The 21,192-nt window shown below is 41.2% G+C and overlaps 1 protein-coding gene across 2 annotated transcripts in view; it reads right to left on the minus strand.

Moving 5' to 3' along the window:
- ASTN1 (astrotactin 1) overlaps positions 1–21,192 on the minus strand; it is a 294,586-nt gene that overhangs the window by 188,818 nt on the left and 84,576 nt on the right. For both annotated transcript variants that reach the window (XM_063106058.1, XM_063106057.1), the window contains exon 2: positions 4,025–4,212. In XM_063106058.1, coding sequence (XP_062962128.1) covers positions 4,025–4,212 — 188 coding nt within the window. The remainder of the gene's footprint in view (positions 1–4,024; positions 4,213–21,192) is intronic.

A 21,192-nucleotide genomic window follows, 5' to 3' on the forward strand; every position in this document is an offset into this window, starting at 1 on the left:
AAAGCATTTCTAAAAGGCTCCTTGCTGTGAAAAATATACTTACCCAACCTATATGAATATAGAAAATCTATTAATACTGCCGTCTTTAATTACAAAGATGAAATGTATAGAAAATACATTTAAATTCTACTATGTGCCATTAATGCTGTTGCATACTTGAAGAAGAAAAATGTAGATCGTACGGTAAATTAGCAAAAGTACAGTGTGGAAATTTAAATCTACACAGAGTCTGAGTGAATATCTGATATAAAGTCATATTAAGACCTGGTCTTCTATGGAGTAAACACTTTGCCTTATAACTAAATAATTCCTTTACTTTTGGTTGAAACACATGCTCGGTTTTCATTTGCCAAGTCTGCTTTCTCTTCGAGTTTGAGAAAGAGTATCCTTGTGTACTTTCATAGTTCTGAATGTCAATTATCTTGCAAAATTTGAAATAAATCTCTTCAGGCAAGTTTGAATCATAAAAGAGGCTAAAATACATCATTTGACCCTCATAGCAGTAATGTAAGATTTTAGGAGGGAAATCCAGTCATTCTACACAAAGAAGAAAGAGTACCTCTTTGGAAAAAATAATTCAAAAATTTTAGAATGTGATTAAAAAATAAGAAAAGCAAAAGGTTTTTCAAAGTTTTAAATTGCCAGGTTCCCAGCTAGGGTATTGGTTTTCTGCTAGCCCACAATTTTGCTGATGACAGATTTATACTGGGCACAGTATAAGAGAGGACTTGCAAATTCTCATTCATACAGTGTAAGGATACAAAAAAGGTTTACTTTTACTTTTCATTGTCTCATCACTTATATTTGGTGTTTAAAACAAAACATAGTAAATGGAAAATATAAAAATAAAAAGGAGTACCTGCATTGAGGCAATATGGTTGAGAAAAGTATAATAAAAATGAGAGAAATGTAAACTTTGAGGTTTCACAGAACCATTAATTTCCTCGCACACATTGGGAATACTTAGAATTATAAGCTTTTAAATATATATTTCTTAACAAGAAAGAAAAGTTTGGATGTTTTGATAATAACCTTAACTTTTCTCTTCTTTTGAATTATGCTATTTTGATCCAATCTGAAAACTGCATCAATATCGATCGTTAGAGTTAATGAAAAATAGCCTTGCTATTGTTATTTCATAACTAACAGGGTGTGGGTAATAAGATTTCATTTAAGTACATTTCACTGCCCAACACTGTTACTAGTCAAAGGATTTTGATTTTCTGACATTTGTAATGATGTTATTCCAGATTCCGCAAGTATCTGCCTCCTTTTGTTGCAAAGGATGTGGTATAAAGTGTATTGAATATAGTCTACCAATCCCTGAGTCTCTTAAGAAGAAGCCATCAGAGACTCTAGGAAAAACACCTTCAAACAGGATACCCTCAGGCTTGATTTCTAAGCTGAGGGCAGATACACAACTTCAGACTTTGAAATGGTTTCTGGAATAAAATCCTAAGGACAGGAGAGGCAGTGTACGAGGGTGTGTGGAAGGGATGGGAATGGAGAAGGGCGAGATGGCTGGGTGGGCTGCAGTTGGCGCCATTGACCAAACCATCTTGGACAAGGATGGCAGGAAACACTTCTACCTTCAGTGTACCTGAGATCCCTGTTCCCCTGCACAAGTCAATGGCCTTCCTGAATTTTTCATGGAAATGGGGGCCTATCCACATCCGAGAGACCAAGCCAGAGACAACACAAGACTTTTGCACTCTCACCCTTTTTCTAAACTCTTTGAACCTCTCTGCCTCCTCCAGCCTGGTGGAAAACAAGATAGAATCAGTTCAAATAAAGTTGAAAGCATAATCTCTTTCATCTTATTTGGAAAAGGGAACGTCACTGGTGGTCTGCCATGGGTGACTAGTAGCATACAAAGGAAAGATCTCAGAGAAAGATTTAAGGCTGGCTCTTGTTCTCTCTTCATTTCAGTGTCCACTGTCCAAAAAATTTCATGAAAAAGCAATAGTAATGTATGGCTTCTTGTAGGGATTGTTATACTTTAAGGACACCACCTATTCCTAAAATCCTTTGGTATCCTTGATTAGCATATTGTTATCTTCAAAGCAAGTGTGTGCGTGTGCACACACACTCACACACACCCTCACTTCTTCAAAAAACTTTCTGGAACACCTCATTCTGAGGATAGATAATGGGGTCCTTGCTGCACTGAAGACATGATGCACCAGTCAGGTCAGGCTTCATACTGTCTTTCTGCAGATCCCCACACCGCACCTTCAGTCCCCACTAAACGCTCCTTCTGACATATTGCCTATCTTAACTTCTTGTATTCAGGGTCTTTCTATTAGACACAATCACACCCAATATTCGTCCCTGGAAGTTTCTATATGCACTTTTTTATTCACCCTGAAAATTTATTTGGTATGATATAATCTTCAATGAAATGGTCTTAGACCAAAAAAAAAAAAAAAAAGAAAGAAAGAAAATTAAACCAAAAAAAAAAAAAAAACCCGCCCATGACCACAACAGCTTCCCATACTGGGGAAGATGTGGATGGCTGCTGGGAAATCCACCACTGCACCCTTCTTTGCAGTGAAACCATATTATAAATGTGAAGGCAATCTGGACTTTATATTTGTCACCCCAGTCAGTGTCAGGGCTGATTCAGCTGACCTGCCTGGTCTCACCCCTCTCCAGAAACCACAAGCTGCATTGAAGAAGACAACTTTCCCTAAGAGGAAACGCTGCTGCTTCTTGATTAAGGATGTACAACTACTGTAACTCTCATGCTATAAACCTCAATTAATGTGTGAGTGTGAGACAAAGAAATCTCATTTATCTACCTGCCTGCCTTCTGGCTTCATCTGGACATTGAGGTTTACCATTTGCTATTCAAGGATTCTTTTCTCCACCGTATAATTTCAACAAAGTGCCTTGTGTACATGCAGGTAACCTATCAAGCCACTCATGGGGACACTGGTTGAGGAAGAAATGAAAGGCTTACATTCTGAGATTTTATCAGAGATTCTATGGAGATACTGTCCATCCTAAATTTTTGGATAATGGAAATTTTCATATATCTAAAATATTCTCAGTTTCCCTCAGTCTGATACACAAAACTAAACAGCATGCAGTGATGGTACCAGAGCAACAGGTGAAATGAGGTTTAGTCCAAGACCTAGGCTGGTTCTGTGTTGAGTTTCCTAACAATGAAATGGCCCATGCCCTCCCATACCTATGACCCACGGGTAATCATCAAGTCTCAACTTGCTATCAGGCTATATGAGCAAATAATGTATTGGTTTACCAACACAATACCAATATATAAAATACTAAGGGCAACAGGTATTTTCTCTCTCCGTGAGAAATTTATTCATTTATTCCACAAATATTGACTACACATTGACTATGTGAACGCCTTGTTCTAGGAGCTGGGGACACATCAGCAAACACAAGCCTTTGCCTGCCATCAATTTTCAGTGAGATTCTGAAACACACATTCCTAGAATTTTAGGAAGAATCTTCTAGTCTTCTTGAGACTTCAAATTTCTAAAGGGAGAAGGGGTGATTGCGGTGAAGTTTCTGAGCTGAGCTAGAAGGAGGAGTAAGAATCTATTGAGATACTCTTTATCATAAGAGGAGAAAGCACCAGGATGATGACTTCTTCCTGTCTGGGAGACAAGGAAGGAGGGCTTGATAGCAGCTTTGAGATTCAGCCATTCAACAAATGTATATGGAACAACCACTCTAAGATATTCTGATATACTAGCTGAATAATTCCTTTCTAAGGCAATCTACTGCCCCCATCTAATATTATCTCTGGTTTATAAAAGTTACTCCATATCTGGACACATTCTAGAGAGAACAGTTGGAAAATGGTGCTGTAGAAACAGCTGCAACTTACTTACACCACAGATGGATGCATTTTCTGCAAATCGGAAATTCACTTACTAACATGCTCAATGATCATGATGGAGTTGGGTCTCATAGAGCTATGCCTACAGCACCAAGACTCTTCATGTGACATAAACTATGGCCTGAGAGGCTGAGGCCATGCTGCTCTTACCATGACTGAGATGTGAAGGAGCCTCAGCTCTTCCTCTGCTGACTCATGCTGGGGTTCTTCAGTTGGCTCTTGTCCAGGGAGGCTTGGGGCACCATCTTGGTGATGGATGTGAAAAAGCAATGTGCCATTCTCCAGCCACTGCTGCCTCCAGCGCACTAGAGGGATGTCCTCCGTGTTCCCTGAGATCTCTAGAGGATGGACACCAAAGGCAGAGGTGAGAATCTGGATTGGACCAGGATTCCAGTGAGAGTTAGGTCGGACTTACTGCTGCTCCAAACCTCAAGGAAGGGAAGAGCCCCTGAGAAGAAGAGAATTATCCACCATAGGTTTTTCTACCATAAATTAGAGTTCCAGGCTCTCACCCATTGAGAAAAGTACCAAGGTGAAAATTCAAGTTCTTCCCTCGTTTCTGTGATCAACAGCATCCTTTACACAGCACAGTTTGAATACCTGATAACCCCCTGAGGTAAATACAAGGTTGTTTGCTCTTGTAAATTTGAAAGTGTAAGTTCCCCAGCAATTACTCCTAGACACACCAGTGAACCGACCAAGGAGAGAGCTGGTAATTACTGTGCAGAGAGCTGGCATTTATGGAATAGTCCTGGGAGTTACTGCAGAGCAACTGGGGCTGGCAGGGTATTTCTAAAACCACAATCATTTGCTGCATAGTCCACTGGAGATGTTTGATAACTTGCTGTGACAAATAAAGTAATGTTTTAATTCCCTTTAATTATTTTCTTCAGTTGTGCAGAGCAGAGGTGGTATATATGAAGAGGGTGGTGAAGAATTGGGCCCTTCCCACAGACACAATCATTCATCTCCTTCTCAGGGATTTTGATCAGGGCCTTGGACTTATCATCAATGAGTTAATATCAAAATACCAAAACCCTACGAGGCCCTTTGCACTGTAGTAGGTGTTAAGCTAGGGTTGCAGAAATACACTGTGTATATGTTCCTCTGTCTTATATTCCTAAGCAATAGCATAACAAAGCTTTAGACATCCCACAGTAGAGAAGCCTAATTAATCCAGCCTTTCCCAAACTTCCTTTGGCTCCCAGACCATTTTTTCCTTAACAACCATTACCACACTAGGGAACTAGTATTTTGCTGAACACATTTTAGCAAACCATTGCTTTACAAACAAAAATTTATTTTAAGGGCATAGCTTCCTCTCCCAAAACTTATTATCTTTGACTAAAAAAAAAAAAAAAAAAAAATCCATAGACATAGAAAAGATTTAATAAGATGCATTTAGAATGTATTCCCATCAAGTACCATAACCATAAAGAGGAAAGGAATTTTAAATATTTATGGAGCTTATAAATATCTTTCACTATTTGTAGGAGGGCACGAATGATGTTGTTTATTCATTCATTCATTTATTCAATAGACATACATTGGACATGCACTGTGCATCAGGCACTGTTCTAGGAGCTCAGATACTAATCTAAGGGAGGCCCCCCAGTTCTCCAGAGCAGCCTACTGGGAGTGAACGTGGCAAGTGTTACACCAGGTCATGACAAAGTGTTGTGGGAACGGAGAAGAAGGAAAGAGTAATCGAACATGGACAAAGGGTGGAAAAGGGGCAGAAAGCACCTTTCTCAGAGGAAGATGATACTGGTGTTGCGCCCTGAAGCAAAGTGGGCTTTGTTTCACTAGGTGGAGATGTAGGGAAAGGATGTTCAGGCACCGGTAGGAGAGTGAGGATGAGGAGAAGGAGGAAGAATATTGGCTGGTCCTTGCGAGGAGTTCTGGGAGGCTTTGTATGAGCCCGAAAGACACTGGTTTGATTCCCTACCTCATCCTACCAGCCCTCAGACCAGGGAGAAGAGTAAACAAGAGTATGATGGGGGTGAGGGGCTGCAAAGACAAAGGGACTGGAGCCTTCCTTCATCTTTAGCCCTCTTTCTGATTGCCCAGAGGACTCTGCCATCCCGTTGGATCTGGGATGTGACCAGCACAAGCATCCAGGAAGCTGCAGAGGGCAGAGGGTGTGAGAATGGAATATCTCCTCACCCCCAGCCCTGGTTTGCTGCAGGCATGACCTCATTTGTGAAGTGAGGCAGTGACACGGCCTTCCAGGTCAACCTCTCCTACAAGGAGGTTTTCCAGGCTTCCAGGTGAGGAGAAACCCTGGGGCGTGTGTTTGAGGGTTGAGCCTTAGAACAGTAGTGGCCACAGACTCCTCGGTGCAGGCCCAATGATCACAAACCCTGCTCGGGCACTGATCCTTTCCAACCACTCCTCCGGCCCTCATATCAAAGTTTCCAAGGGAGACTTCTCCTGGAAAACACACTTTTCTCATCCCTGTCCTGTCATTGCACCAGAAGCCAAACTCTGTCTCCTCATCACAGACATAAAAATCACAAGCAGTCATCTCTCCTAATAGAGCAACTAATGGCATAATTAAATCACCTGGAGCAGCACACGTCCAGCCTCCTGCCCACACACACTCTCAGCCTGGGATTTATTCCACACACGTCTGGGCGCTGCTCGGCCCTTCCTGTAACTATTCAGAAAGATCTATCACTTCATACCTCTAAATTGCTTAACAAACCAGATTTTTATTTCTCAGGTGATCCTCATCAAGTAGGTCAGGCTCATTACCTCTGATCTAACTGTAGAAGCAAAGAAAAGGAAATGCCTGTGCCAAGGTCACTCCAGTCTGACACAGAACAGGGACTGAGATGGATGAACTATCAGATCCTCTCCACCTGCAACACACGCACCGGATGACATGACCTCAGAACATGCACAGAGAAAGGGAGCACTTGAGTAGAAAGTCCAAGTGGTCTTTCAGGAGCTTTTGTGCTTCAATATTTGAATTCTTTTGTACAGGATCTTAGTATCCTGTGACTGCTTTTAAAATTGAGATATAATTCACATACCACAAAATTCACCCTTTCAAAGTATATAATTCAGTGGCTTTTAGTATATTCACAAAGTTGTGCAACTATCATTACTGTTTAATTCAATAAAATTTCATCAGCTCATAAAGAAGCCCCACACCCATCAGCCATCAAAAACTTTTTGTGAGAAGGAAGGTGTTCACTCCATGGTTCTGGAAGTGGTGGCACCAAGGAAGGAAGAGGTACACTGGGTATATTGACAAAGCGCCCCCCTGGAGAGGCGGGTTGAGAGCACAGAGACACTGGCCTTGCCCTCTGAACTTCTCTGTTATTCATGCCCGTCCATATGGACAGCGATATCATGATTCTGTTGGAACTAGACTCACCATAGAGGGTAAATGGTGAAGGAAAGAGGGCACCATGCCTGCCAAGGGCACTCATCATGTTTTAGTTTCAAGACAATTATTGAATGCTAGCTTCTTCCTTGGCTTTTTTTCCCTCTCCTGGCAGGATCTGACATAGAAGAGCTAAGATGGTAAACCAAGAACTTATTTACTTACACTATGTCTAGCCTGGGTCAACACAACTGTAAAACCACACAGGGTACAGTAGATGTCTTGTGAGTTTCTCCACCAATGGGACTGAGATCAGAGTGTGGAACATCAATGTGATCATGTTTGTCCGGATATTGGCAGAATATCTCAAGAAGAGGAAAATGCCCAGAAATTGCTTTACAAATGCAAGCCTGTCCTGAGACTCCCAAATGGCAAATTTGGGTGGTGAGAAAATAGTTACTCCAGTCCAGGGCCACCTGAGGGTTGCCGATGAGGCACAGACAGAACCATTGCCACAATGTACTGAATAAAACAAGTGTCAACAGGATCCTGCATAGTCATTTCATGATACAACAGGTGGCTTGAGCACCAGTGCCATCATTACACTATAGGGATGACATATCTGGGAAGGTAAGGCTGTCCTGACTGTCGGCATGTCCATCCTTCCCTTTCATAAACCTCGTGTCTCTCAGCACCCCCCAGAATTCTGGAACTGCCTGGAATGCATAGAAACCAGGGTGCCATTTATTCTTACATATACAATAAACATTTTTGGAGCACACTATAGCTACCACATTCATCGAGGTGTGCTACACAGTTTGTACTCTCAAGAAGCTTTCAATCTAGTAGGAAACTTAAGACATGGCCACAAATAAGTACTCTACACAGTAATAGCAGTGCAGAATGTGAGGGGGGAACTTGGCCTGGCATAAACGGAAGGGAAGAAATAAAAGGGGAAAAATGTTGGGGAGGCAATTCCAGATGAAGAGAACAGTGCGTGCAAAAGAACAGAAGGAGAATGCATGTTTGCAGACCCACAGGAGGGCTGGTTAAGCTGCAGGGAGGAGGATATGGAAAAGAACGGTGGAGGACAGAGCCTAAAAATGCAGACTGGTGTCAGCTGTGGAAGGTGTGAATGCCGTTTTAAGGAGTTCACAGCTAATGGAAAGTTGCCCATGGTTTTATTCAGCAGAGGAGGAAACTAAGCCACAGTTTAGAATGATCGGGAAGACCCAGAGAGAGAATGGCAGGCAAACCAGACTCAATCAGGGTCTTGCTGTGACTCTGGTCCCATATACTGCAGTGACTAAAATAGTGAACTCAGGAGGCCTAGGTGTGATCTGAGAAACCTTGAATGAGTTGCCTTGCTTTGAGTTTTCTCATCTGAAGAAGGAGGATCGGTGTCAATGAACTTCACGATTCTTTTGTAACTTTCATATGCCGTGATTCTAAATGCAAAAGAGTGCGCCTCATATGACCACTTATAATGACAAGTTCCACATTTCAAACAATGTCAAACCTCTCAAGACTAACCTGTACCACACCCTTCCTTTCCCCCTGTACCCTGGGTGTGTAGGTTTGGGAAGATTTTATCAGAGTTTTCAAGAGCCAGGCTCATCTTCATTCTGGATCACAGGCTGGTGAGAAAGATTCTTGTTCATGCTGGTACAGATATGTGGTTTCTAAGAAAGAAACCTGAGAGCATCTGTGTGTAATAGGACACTGGAATGATGGGACCTTAGACAGAGAAAGTCACAGTAGAGACTTATGTCCAGAATAAGCTGGACAGAGAAAGACAGGGGGAGGGAGAGTGCTGTGGGTTGATTGAATTGTGTCCCCAAAGTCTATATATTGGTACGTTCATTCCCACTGTAACTGCTGAGGGTGGGAAATCCTATTTTGGGAATTGAAAGGTGAGGCCTTGAAGAGGTGATTAGATTGTAGGAACGTGCCATGGTGAATGGATTAATAATGGTGGTCAGGGGCATGGTTCTGAGGGCTTTAAAAGAAGAGCATGTGAGAGGTTAGTCTCTCTCTGATCCAACATTTTCTGCCATATGAGACCCCTGAGTCACTGTCACCACCACCAAAACCCTCACCAAATGTATTCCCTGGACTTTGGACTTCTTAGCCTCTGAAACTGTAAGCAATGAATTTCATTTTCTTACAAATTACCCAGTTCCATATATTTTCTTATAAGCAACAGAAATGGACTAATACAGAAAATGAGATGAAATCACTTTTAAATTAGACTTAGTCATTGTTCTAATGTTAGTTTGTGGGCTGTGAGCTTGTAGGACTGTCTTTTTGTGGGGTTAGTTTAGGGCACCCCAAAATTTGCTGCAAAGATTCCTCTTCCAGGCATTACACCTTCCCCATACCATCCAAGTGTCGTTTCTCCTTCGGGCATCCCCTTATGCTGAGAGTCCCTGAACTGAGCTGCTAAGAAAACACATCACGTCAGGATCAGAATTTCCCCAAAAGACAACCCCACTGAGGACCAGATCCATGATGTCATTTTTCAAAGAACTTGACAACTTAAATTTAAACATGGATTTGAACGGGGAAATTCTCAAGGATCCTTTAACTCACTGAATTGCTGAGAGTAGCTTAGGGCAGTCCTTGCATTCTGGAATCCTTTTTCCCCTCCTGGTAAGGCTGAGTTTCAAGCTGAATCCAGCTGAGTGGTAATGAGGTCACTGTGGTTGCTGAGGTCAAGGCAGGAGGAAACACTGACTTGTGAGTCCTTAGGCTCATGCTGAGGCTACCTGATGAACTGACCCCGCAGTCTTGCAAGGTTGAGGTTGACACCCTTTGATGGCCATTACTGACTATTGAAAGACCTTACTTAGATCAGGATTTTCAAACTTGCTGTTAGTCTTAGAACCCTCATCCAAGTCAAATCTACAACGGTTTCTGATGGAGTTCCCCAGAGCAGAGTTAGAAAAGACCTGGATCATTTGGAGGACAAATAGAATGCACTACTATAAAGGGCCCCTGCTGTTACAGCATTGGGGGGTGTCTATGGGCTACTGGTTTTGCATGGTAGTTTCTCAGTTTTATTAAGTGCGATATGAATAGCCTTATATCCTTTATGAAAGAATTACAAGGGAAAGAGGACATCTCTAAAAATAGAATCTAGCCATACCTCCACCCTATGTTATCTCAGTGGCCATTATGTTTCCCTACATGATGAAGTTTGAGCTCAGAACTTCAGTAGCAACAAGCCAAGCTTCTAAAACTAAGAATAACAAATAGGTCTTGTCTATCAGATTAATGTCTATCACTAAGGTTACCAAAGATAGGCCTGTGACAGAACTATCTTCTTTTCTTCTGTTCTTTTTTACTTTCCTTTTTCCCCACCTCTAATTTCAGAGTTTGAAAGATATGGATGGTACGTCTAGTTTCCCACATGGTTTCATTATGGTCTTCTGACTGAAACTATTAACAGTGGTATTAACTTTCAAAACCTTTGTAAGAAAATAACCTGCTTAAGTCAGGGGTTAATAACAGTAGGGGATCACTAATTACCCTGCAAATCTTCACACTGGTATCAAATGTGACCCAAGTCTTCCATGTCTCTGGAACAGCAGCCTCCATAGACCTCAACTTGTTTCATAAACATAATGACAGCAGCACATTAATGTCCTGGCCATCTGTGAAGAAAGACGAGGGACAGATGAAAAACAGACAAAGGAGAAGGATGCAGAGAGAAAGGACAAAGTCAAGACAAGTGAGGAAATGAGATTACCAGAGAAACAATGGCCCTTGGCTGAGCTGGCTGGGCGTCCACAGCTCTCGCCATAGGGACCATCTGGTATGGAATTTTGAAATGATGCAATACCACACCATGGAGTGAGAGTCACATAAAACAGGGCACCGTGCCGGGCCTGCATTCAAACAGCACAGATGCTGGGAACACTGACGGTTTGCCTGAAGTTTGTGTCATATAGGCCTGGCTAAGTGAACAACACAGTGGGAGATAGCATAACCAGGAAATCCTCTTGTGAAATGTTCAGAGACCAACTGGGAATGGAACTCTCACTGTGGTCCTCATATTCAACTCACTGTCTGCCACAGAACTGCTTTCTATCATCTCATTCTTGCTCCTCTGCCTCCAAACAGGCTTGAGCAAGGGCCCCAGAACTATGTGGAACAAAAGCTTTAGAGCAAAGTAGCTTAAAGTTTCAAAAATCTCTTATGCAACAGAAGTACAGGAGGTTCCTTTTTCATGTAACTAGAACCTTCTTGACCTGCTGAAATTTGAAATAGAAATTTCCACTTGTGACCAGGTGGAGGATAATTGAATTTCTATTTCCCCTACTTGGTGACATTTGCCCTTAATGGCAAAAAGAACAGAGCCTCTTAGCATTAATGATCCAGTGATGAGAAATGGAATGGTAAGTTAGGGAGAGCATTGGATAGAGAGCCTGGAGAATGGGAGTGCAATAATCTCTCCGGAGCTCACTTTTCTCATCTTTAAATGATGGGACCAGAAAGTCTCCAAGAACTCTCCACCTCTAACCATGTAATTCAAGGATACAAAACCAGGCTTGATGCTTGGCTCTAGTTAGACCCTAATCAGGCGCAGGCTGATTATATTTCTGCATGCCAACTGGAAAAAAGCCTCCGTGGAAGTTTTTAAATCAGAGTTTTCTCTTGGAGTTTGGAATATTTCCAGCTCAGTCTAGCCTATCAATTTACAAAGGATTGGTTGTATTGAAACTCATGAGTGTGATCTATTTAAATTCCAACCAGGGATCACTAGTAAGAAAGAATCATCCACATAAACATGCTTCCAAATGGTTTCCAATGAGTTATTAACCTTTGATCAATCATGTTTATGTGGATAAGAGTAGTCTAAATAAGAAAACTTTATCTGACCTCTCTCAGCGGCCCTACCAATATCCCTTTATAGAGCTATATACTAGAAATCTGAAATGTTAACTTCCTTTCAAGCTGCCCACCCACCCATTTCTCCTTTTCCAGAAGAGGCTAAGATGAAGTAAAATGAACCAATACAGGAGTGATAAAGAGAAACAAAATAAGGACCTTGGATAATCCATAGTATGTTGTCTCTGGGAGCAGCTGGGAGTGGAAGCTGCTGGAAGCAGAGGGTGGCTTTTTAAATCAGCCTTGATGGAAAGCAGTGAAGCTTTCTATGGATGCTGCTGGAAGTAGGTCACTCCACGCTACTCTGTGCTGACATGAATAGCAATCGAGCAAACTACACGAACATTCTATTTACCTAGCCATGGAGATGAAAACATTCCTGTGGGGGAAAATGCAGCCAAAAGGTTCTGACACAACCGGAGAGATGAGGAGGCATTCAAATGGCTTGTGATTTCATCCAAAATGATTTGCTTGTTTCTACCACAGTGTTTCTCTGGATCTTTTCAAGCCTCTGCAAAGAGTTTATCCACATGATACTCATTAAAGTCTCATTTGAAAGGGAAAAAAAGCCCGAAGCTCTTTGAAAAAGGCAGGGTTATCTGAGGTGCAGATGTACTGGTAAAAGGATTTTTTACATATATCTAGTTCTATTCTCCACAGCCACCCGACTGACCTTTGTAAATTGAGATAACGGCACGCATTTAACAAAATCTGACATCAAGTAAGATGTGTAATAATATTTAAACTCTCTAATGTTAAAATATGTATTTACAGATCATTTTGTACATTGTCATGAGAATAAGTCATTCTGAAGCCTGAGGTTTCAAGACTGGAATTCTGATTTGAGCTTTGCAAGTCTAGGAAGGGCTTTGCACTTCCCTGCAGTGTGGCATTGGAAGCAATACGGGAACCTGAGTTTTGGAAAGCCAGGACACTTACAAGGATTTTGCCTATTAGACCCAGTGAAAACTCTATTCATTCCAAATCTTCTCTCTTGTACTCCTGTTCTTTCATTAGTATTTGCTATACATCTCTGATATTGAACTATTTCAGTAAGTCCCCCTCTGTGGCTCTTGCCTTATAAAATGCATGGAAAAAGAAATCAATAATGACAAAATATCCCCTGCAAATGACTTACAAATAGCCTGTTGCTTGTCCTAAACTTTCTCGATTTATCTTCATTTCTAATTAGTTCTCATCCCCTTGTATTTCTGTTCTTACTGTCTATTATTCAATTCAACAAGTAATGAGGTACCTATTATGTGCTGGTCCTGCTAAGAAGCTTTGTCAACATTCATGAACTAACTTAATCCTCAATGATCTTTTAATGTGGATATTTATGTCCCTATTTGACAGATAAAGAACTTGAGTTCCAGAGAATTCAACCTACGTGACCAAGTTCACCCAGTAGTAAATGCTAGAACTGGGGGGTTGTGGGGGAAGGGATTCAAAATCTCCTGGTTTTAAGGCCACTTTTCCTTTTCAGTATCTCAGTTCCTATTTCCTCACTTTGCAAATCTCAACCTCAGAATAATACAAGCAAAGTGCTTAGCAGTATCTGGCATTTAATGAACACCAATAAACATCAATATCATCATCATAATTATTAGCACTGTGTTGTTGTTGTCATTATTAATATCGCTCACATAAATCCAAAAATTGAGCAGTAATCTTAACAGATTAAGTAACAGATTCAGTCAATGGTAGTTTTAAATGGCTCCAGCTGCTTAAAAGTCTTCATAAGTCCAAGTACTCTAAGTCCAGGATCAGCTCAGTTCTAGCTGAGGAACCTGGGCCAAGTCATATTGGTACATTTCTACAAGTGCTTATCAGCAAACTGAACATTCTTTTGATGTCTCTGATAAAATTCCACTTATACTGTCTTTGCTTTATGTCTTTGCTTTAAGGCCCGGCCATGGAAGCTTTCACAGGGCGATGCCAGTTAACCATGACCAATCAAGCCTGACTGGAGCTGGCACCCCGGTGAGCTTGTTGTCAGGCACTTAGCAAGACATTCATGAATTAAATGGGCAGGTCCTCCCAGACGGATGTGGGAGTGATGTCTGTGAGCAAGGGAGAAGGGAAGAACAAATGGAGGCAATATTAAAATAACAGCTGAGCTTCCTTCTGGGGTAAACTGAGTCCTTCTTTGCAGACGAATCTGTGTAAGCACCTGTTATCGTGAATGCCAAGAGGCACTGCAATCAGGTGGAACCTCCCATCCTTGTCTTCACCAGGGGAACGAGTCTTCCCACCCCATTCCCAAAGACGTGTGAGCTTCTGCTACTGACCATGAGCACTGCCTTCTTGCTAGCACACACAGCTGGGGAGCCCACAGCTGGGAGGGCTGATTATTTTTCTAGGCTCTTCTTTCTAAACCGTTTTCTCCTACAGAAAAGGTGGTCTAAGCTATCTCCGAAACTTCTTCTCACTCTACAATTCTCCGACTTTATTTTTTTTTTTATCTTCCTCTGATCTGCAACTGCCATACTGAGGGCTGGATCTCAAGTTCCCTCAAAGTGAAGAGTAGATATAATAATTTGAGGTATCTCTGTTGTGTTATTCAGCCTGAAAAAAGTGGAGTGCAGAGGGAATTCCACAAAGCCCCAAGCACATGAAAAATCCATTATTATCATCCCTGTGTTACAAGTTGCAAAGGCTTTTCTTATAGGGCCCCCTTTTTCTTCATCAATCCTGTGTGATAGGTTTTAGAGAACTGGAAACTAGAAGGCCAATGAGGGTAAGTGATAATTCCCAGGGGTAGAGCTAATAAGATGGAGATAACAGAGATCAAATCAGCCTTCTGACTCCTAGCACAGTGCTCTTCTTACCAGACTGTGCTGTCTACCAAAGTGATGTTTATTTACACTGAGAAATCATGAGCCCCTGTGCTTGTATTTCAGCCTAATGAATTAGATGTACAGAACATATACATCAATAGTAAACACTGCCAGGAGTTTGAAGAATTTGAGCTTATAGACCCAAGAATGAAATTGAGTTATTTCAATTCACACTAGTATACAAATCATATGGCAATCTGATGGAATTTCACTGTGACAGTCTCTCCTGAAAAATCAGATCTGCTTATTCCTCATTTCCAACTACTGGTCTGAAGACTCTCGACACTGCCTTGGGCCTATTTCTGCAGGCTAATTTGTATAAGTGCTCATTACAGCAGGGGTCAAGCTGACCTCTAAATGACCTGACAGACATATCCCCTTCTAGTACCTGCTGGGTGAATGATTTTAAAGGAATACAAGGTCACTCAATTGCTAAGGTGTATTGCTGCTCAGCTGGGAATAACATATATTGACAGAACCTTTTCTTTATTATAGCCCTTTCTGTATTTTCTGTCTTAATTCTAAAGTCCTCTCTCCTCTACAAACCCACCACAGAAAGCACACATTAAGGGGCTGGCAGGGGAAGTGGGAGCCCTGCATTCTGCACAAAGGACGCATTTCAGAAAACAGATGAGGTCCGTGCACCATTTTGAATTCAGCAGTGGTGCCATTCTTCACGCCTCCTTTGTTCGCCTACCCCTCTGTTGTGCTGGTCCCTGCTCTGCTGTGTGTGCCTGACTCTTCGTGTTTATAGTCTCATATACACTTCATGGTAGCACTGACCCATTAGTTAGAGATTGTAACTAAAACAATGCTAGTTGAGTTTTGCAAAATGAAACAACTGGGTTTTCCACTTGTGATGTGTAAAAACACATTCTAAAAAAATACAGCTATTAGTTTCATATGCAAGCTATCAAATCGTAAACAGAAGCGATGATAACTGGAATGAGTAGATAGATCATTAGACAAATCAAAACACAAAGACAGAAACTTAGGGACAGCTATACAGTATTGATAGCTTCTCCATCTACTCCTTATTCTGTAGCCAAAAAGGCACAAAGCTGGAAGGCAATGCTGTGCTAGGGGACATGTGTCCTCCCTGACATCAATCTTAAAACTGAGGTCACTCTCAGCTTCTTAGCAACCAACTGTGTCTCTTCCATTCATAAATTATTCGGTATCAAGGGGTGATTGTGCCATCCTTTGAGAAATGAGTTCCCTATGAATAACACCTGCTGGGTGAAGCAGTACTTCCTTTCATTTGTCCTAAATTCACCTTCCTTGGGTTTCAAATGGAGCCTTGAATCTTAGAGGTTGAATATTTGATGAATAAGGTCACATACATTTTATGTGATAAACATGGGTTACATTCCTTTCTTAGTCTTTGCCTTGTATCAGAAGACTCATTCATATTTCTTTCTTCATTATTTGGCTGTGGTGTCTAGAATGTTCAGGTTTCTTATTCCACCTTCATAGAACCACTCCTACTCTTTACTGACCATGACAGCTGCCTTTCTGTGCACTTTCTGTGGGTTCATTAAATGCATTGCCTAGAGTGGAGTGGTGTAGCAGTGCAGAAATAGGAAGAATTCTAATATCAGGAAACTAAAGTCTCAGACAAGACTCCTTCCTCCTACCTCTGAAATCTTTATGCCTCAGTTTCTCTCTCTCTCAAAAAATGGGAATAATATAAATATTTACTTTGCAGGGCTATTAAAGTGAAAACGCACATGGAAATGCTCAGACATATGAGTCATGTATTATAATGATATTCATATTATTATAGAGACTGTTGTGTTTCCCGTGTCCATCATAATGACATTTTGTTCCACCTTTTTAGCCATGACAGCGTATCGGGCCAATGTTTTCATAGAATGATTCTAATGAATTCTAGGTATTTTCCTGAATCATTAATGATACGACAAATATCCTTTTGTTTTATAACTACAGCTAGAACCTTTATCTGTGGAACATTACCTTGAAGTTGATCACATGAAAATCACTCTCCTCTTTTCTGCCCTCTAACACAGATTCCTACGATCTTCTTATGGTCTGTCTCCATTAACCCAACTTTTTTAGTGTATAAAGTTCAGTATCATCTAAATCATTTATAAAGACTGTTAATTATACTTCTTTCATGACTGAGGCGCCATGACCAACAAATATGCTATTAACTTACCATATAAAAAACAGACTTTAAAAGTAAAAACCATCAAAAGCTTTTTGAAATTCTAAGTAGATCCCTTGATTAATATGTATGGTATGCCCCTACAGAATACTCATTATTCAGACTTGATTTCCTACTGTCATCATGCCACACTTCACCACGGCGTCACCCTTTACACTCATACTAGGTTCAATTAGTGTTGAAGTATTTACAGATCTCACTCATTATTATCAACTTTGATAGTGTACCCCCAGTAAGGGGGCAAAGTCTTGACAAATAGGAATCTCCTGCTGGATGAGGTTGAACCAGATACTTGGACATTACCTTTCCCAACTTTGTCTCTGAAATTCTTCAGGATGCATGGGTATATTGTATGTAGCACCAGTAATTTAACTATTTGTATTTTGTAACCTAATTTGGCATATCAGTATTCACTATTACTTGTTTTAGTGCTTCAGTTTTAGGAGGCAACATGCTTGTTGAAATATCATAAATTCTTCAATAAAAACTGAGAAAATTTATTCCATCGGTTACTTTTCTCATTTTTCGCCTCCACAATTATGAAAGAATTTGGAGGCTTTCTGACTGACACCAATTCTGCATGTCTTGTGGAGAGTAGGCACTCAATAATCTATTAGGTTTTTCAAAATTTTTCCTTTTTTTTAGATTAATATTTAAAAGTCTCCATTTGTCCAAAACATGTACTAAGTAGCTTTACTTTCTTTGCTAGAGGTTTCTCAGTCATTTAAGGGAAAACTGATATTCCACTTTGTGCTATCTTTGGTTTTTCATGAAATGCTAGACCTGGTTTTGTTGGAGAAAAGCTTCTGGTATAAAGATTCCTTTTCTTTTTCTGGGCAAACCTTTCGATCTTAGGTGAAGAGTCCCTAAACTGTAACAGAGACCCCTCATGCTGCCCACTATCCTCACAGAAGCAAACCAGAAAGCCTGCACTGACTGCCTCTAGAGTGACACAAACAGAAGCGGGGATATAGTGTATGCCAAGATGGCGAGCCCATCATTTGAGTAGGGACAGGAGAAGGAAAGTTGATTCCCGTCTAGGACTGTGTTATAGACGATAAAACGAAGATAAAGGGACTCTGAAAAGTAGCTGGTAGCTGGCTCTGCCTCTTTAATTACCCTGTCTAGAAAGAAAGTCTGTCATCAGGGCTGGAGACTGGATCTGCTCAAGAGATTGATTGGAGTAAGAGGAGTCTTTTTTGCCCAATCTAGATTGCTTCAGTTTTACTGGAATTGAAGCAGGCCATAAACCTATCAGTGACTCAAGAAAGTTGAAGCAATTAAATCTGCAGGTGGGCATATTTGTCATATTAATGATGGATCTGTGTTAATATAAGTCACAGAAGGCTTCTGCATGGCATGCTCACTTCTGCTGCGGGAGAAACTTGCTGGAGGAGGCGCCACAGCTCCATACGCTGATATCAGACAGCGCCCCCTTCACTGTGTGATGCCTCGAAACCTCACAGAGGACTCCCCTGCTACCCGGCTTAGGATGCTCTCCCATTGCTGCTCCACTTCCAGTCAAACCATTTCACGGATGCTTAATTTAAGTCAGGGGAAGAAAATGCTGGTTAAAGATACCTAGTATCTTTATAATTTGCAGGTATGATTTTGGAGTCAGACAGGCCTGGTGTGAATATTAACCCTTCTACTTAATACTGGTTTGTTTTGAACAGTTTATATAAGCCCGATAAGGATTATAATATCTACTTTATAAAGGTGTTATGAGGAGGAAATAAAGTAATAAATGCAAAGCTCTAAATACTCGTATAGTGTCTCATGGTTATGATCACTTTAATTTCTCCTTTTCTGACCTTGAAAACATTTTAGCTCCTGGAAATTAATTTCCAGTCACTTGTCATAGACTGCCAGACAACTTTGAGGTGAGGAACAGTATTAGCCAGGTTTATGAAAAGATGGAGAGGCCAGTGTGCTGGACATGTGGGTCCTAGTGCCTGCCCATTGCTCCTTCCAGCGGAAGCTGCACCCTCCTATCCAGCCAGACCTTGTATAGGCCCTTCATTCCACATGACCCTTTCAGAGTGCACACCTCACCCAAGGGCAGCCCATCTATAGACTGGGCAGTGACCCACAACATGGTTTAGTAGAAAAAGATGAGCTAATCAGATTCTCAGTCTTAGGAATCTGAAATAGGAAATATGGAGCAAATCAGGCATAAATCAGCAGAAGCAGAGCTCAGAGAGACGCATAGTAAAAGCACAGATGTGGAGTCTGGGCCATAAGGACCACTTCAAGTTGGAGAGATGAGGAAATGGAGAAAACATGAAAAGCAAAAGCTCTAAGGTAGAAAAGAGACACAGGGCATAGAAGGAAATGCTGGGGAAGATGGCAGGGAGAGGAGAAAAGACAGATGTGTGGTAGGAGATGAAGTGCATTAACACAGGACCCCACAGGGAATACCCAAAGCCCTGCTGCAGAGCCCCAGCTGTCCTGGATCCAGGTCCACTTGCCTTGAGGTTTGGCAGGCACCTGGCTCCTCTGCCTTCACTCCTATGAAATCACTGCCTCCCTGTGACACGTGTGTCCTAACAGATTCCCCCACCACTAAGTAGCCGGAGTGAGTCTCTGCACCTTGCAATCAGAAGAGCCCGCCCACTGAGCTATGAATACCCTTCACAAGATCGGAAATGCTCAGAGAATTCTGGACTCTGGATCCTCACTAGATGGACTTGATCGTGGCACCCAGAGTTTCCTCCTCTGTCGTCTGTCACAGTTCACATAAGAGTCTTTCTTCCCCCCCCCAAAAAAAGGTAAATAAATACATTCCACTCTTCATGAAAGACGTTATTTTAAAAAAATGTTTGTTTAGACAATGAGAAAATAAATTAGTTCCCAGATTTCTCACAATTGTGTATTTTCAAAGTCTAGGTTTGGCCCTGAAGTCTCTTTACCACTTTTTTCCATCTGCAAAATGGGAGACATGATAGTTCAAACATCGTGAAACCACAATATGCTGCATCTGTAAGGTCATAAAAACACATGGGCAGATATGATGCAATACACCCTTTTTTATTATAAAAGAAAGGATTTTTCTTTGCCAACCCACATTACTTAACAGTCAGCAATGAGGAAGGAAACAAACAAAAAAGCACTGTACATGACAGCTAAAATTAGAATTTGATAAAATATCCTACTTCTAAAGGGATACTGTCATGTAAAAAAAAATCAATTTGAGTAGAAAAAAATCTGGTTTGTTTATTAGTTTTGCTCCTAATGCCACCAAATGGACCTCAATCTGAAATGGCTTTTGAAATCAAATTTGCTGTTCTCCAATTCTGCAACTTACTCTTTATGCTAATTTGTCTGCACCTGCAGGGACAAAGAAATTGGCAGCAATGAACATGAGATCCAGGAAGAAAAAGCAACACAAAGATTCAGGAAATGAAACCAGGACTAAATCATATTAGGTGTATAAAGGTTGGACTTTTTATAAAACAAGAAAAGAGTGTACTGAATGTCTGAGAGAGTATTCTGACTGTACAAAATGATAGATGCTTGCTGAGGGAGCTGGTGTCTTTCCCAGGTCCCAGAAGATTGGCAGCACGGGGTGCTGGGGCAGGCAGTAGGGTCAAGCGTTGGGGCCAAGCCAGGTGTCTCTCAGCCTTCATGTTCCTTAATCATGAAAGTTACTATAGAAACGACTTAAAGAGTTTCCTCCTTCAGGAATTTAGCTTCTAGGAGTTAGGGTTAATTCTCCCTTCTATTTAAAAAATCTCATTGTTTGGGGCTCTATTTTGAAAGAAGTGCCATGGTTTTAAGGAAAAGAGTCACCATTTTCCCATTGTTCTCCATCATGAAGGCCCTCAACTCTCTCCCTTTTCCTGCTTTTTTTTGTTTTTCCTGTTTTTTTTTCATTGGGTGTAGTCTAAGGGTATCTGGAGACCAAAGTAGTGTCCCAGTCATCATAAAACCTGAGGATACAAGCACTAAGAAGGAACTTAGAGATAGTATCCTCATCTTACAAATGTCCAACCCTTCAACAGCATAAATGCCACACCCCCATTTAAAATATAGCAAAAGCTCAAGAGTTCAGTATTTTGCC

This window comes from Cynocephalus volans, chromosome 8 (assembly GCF_027409185.1).
Source record: "Cynocephalus volans isolate mCynVol1 chromosome 8, mCynVol1.pri, whole genome shotgun sequence".
Classification (NCBI taxonomy): domain Eukaryota; kingdom Metazoa; phylum Chordata; class Mammalia; order Dermoptera; family Cynocephalidae; genus Cynocephalus; species Cynocephalus volans.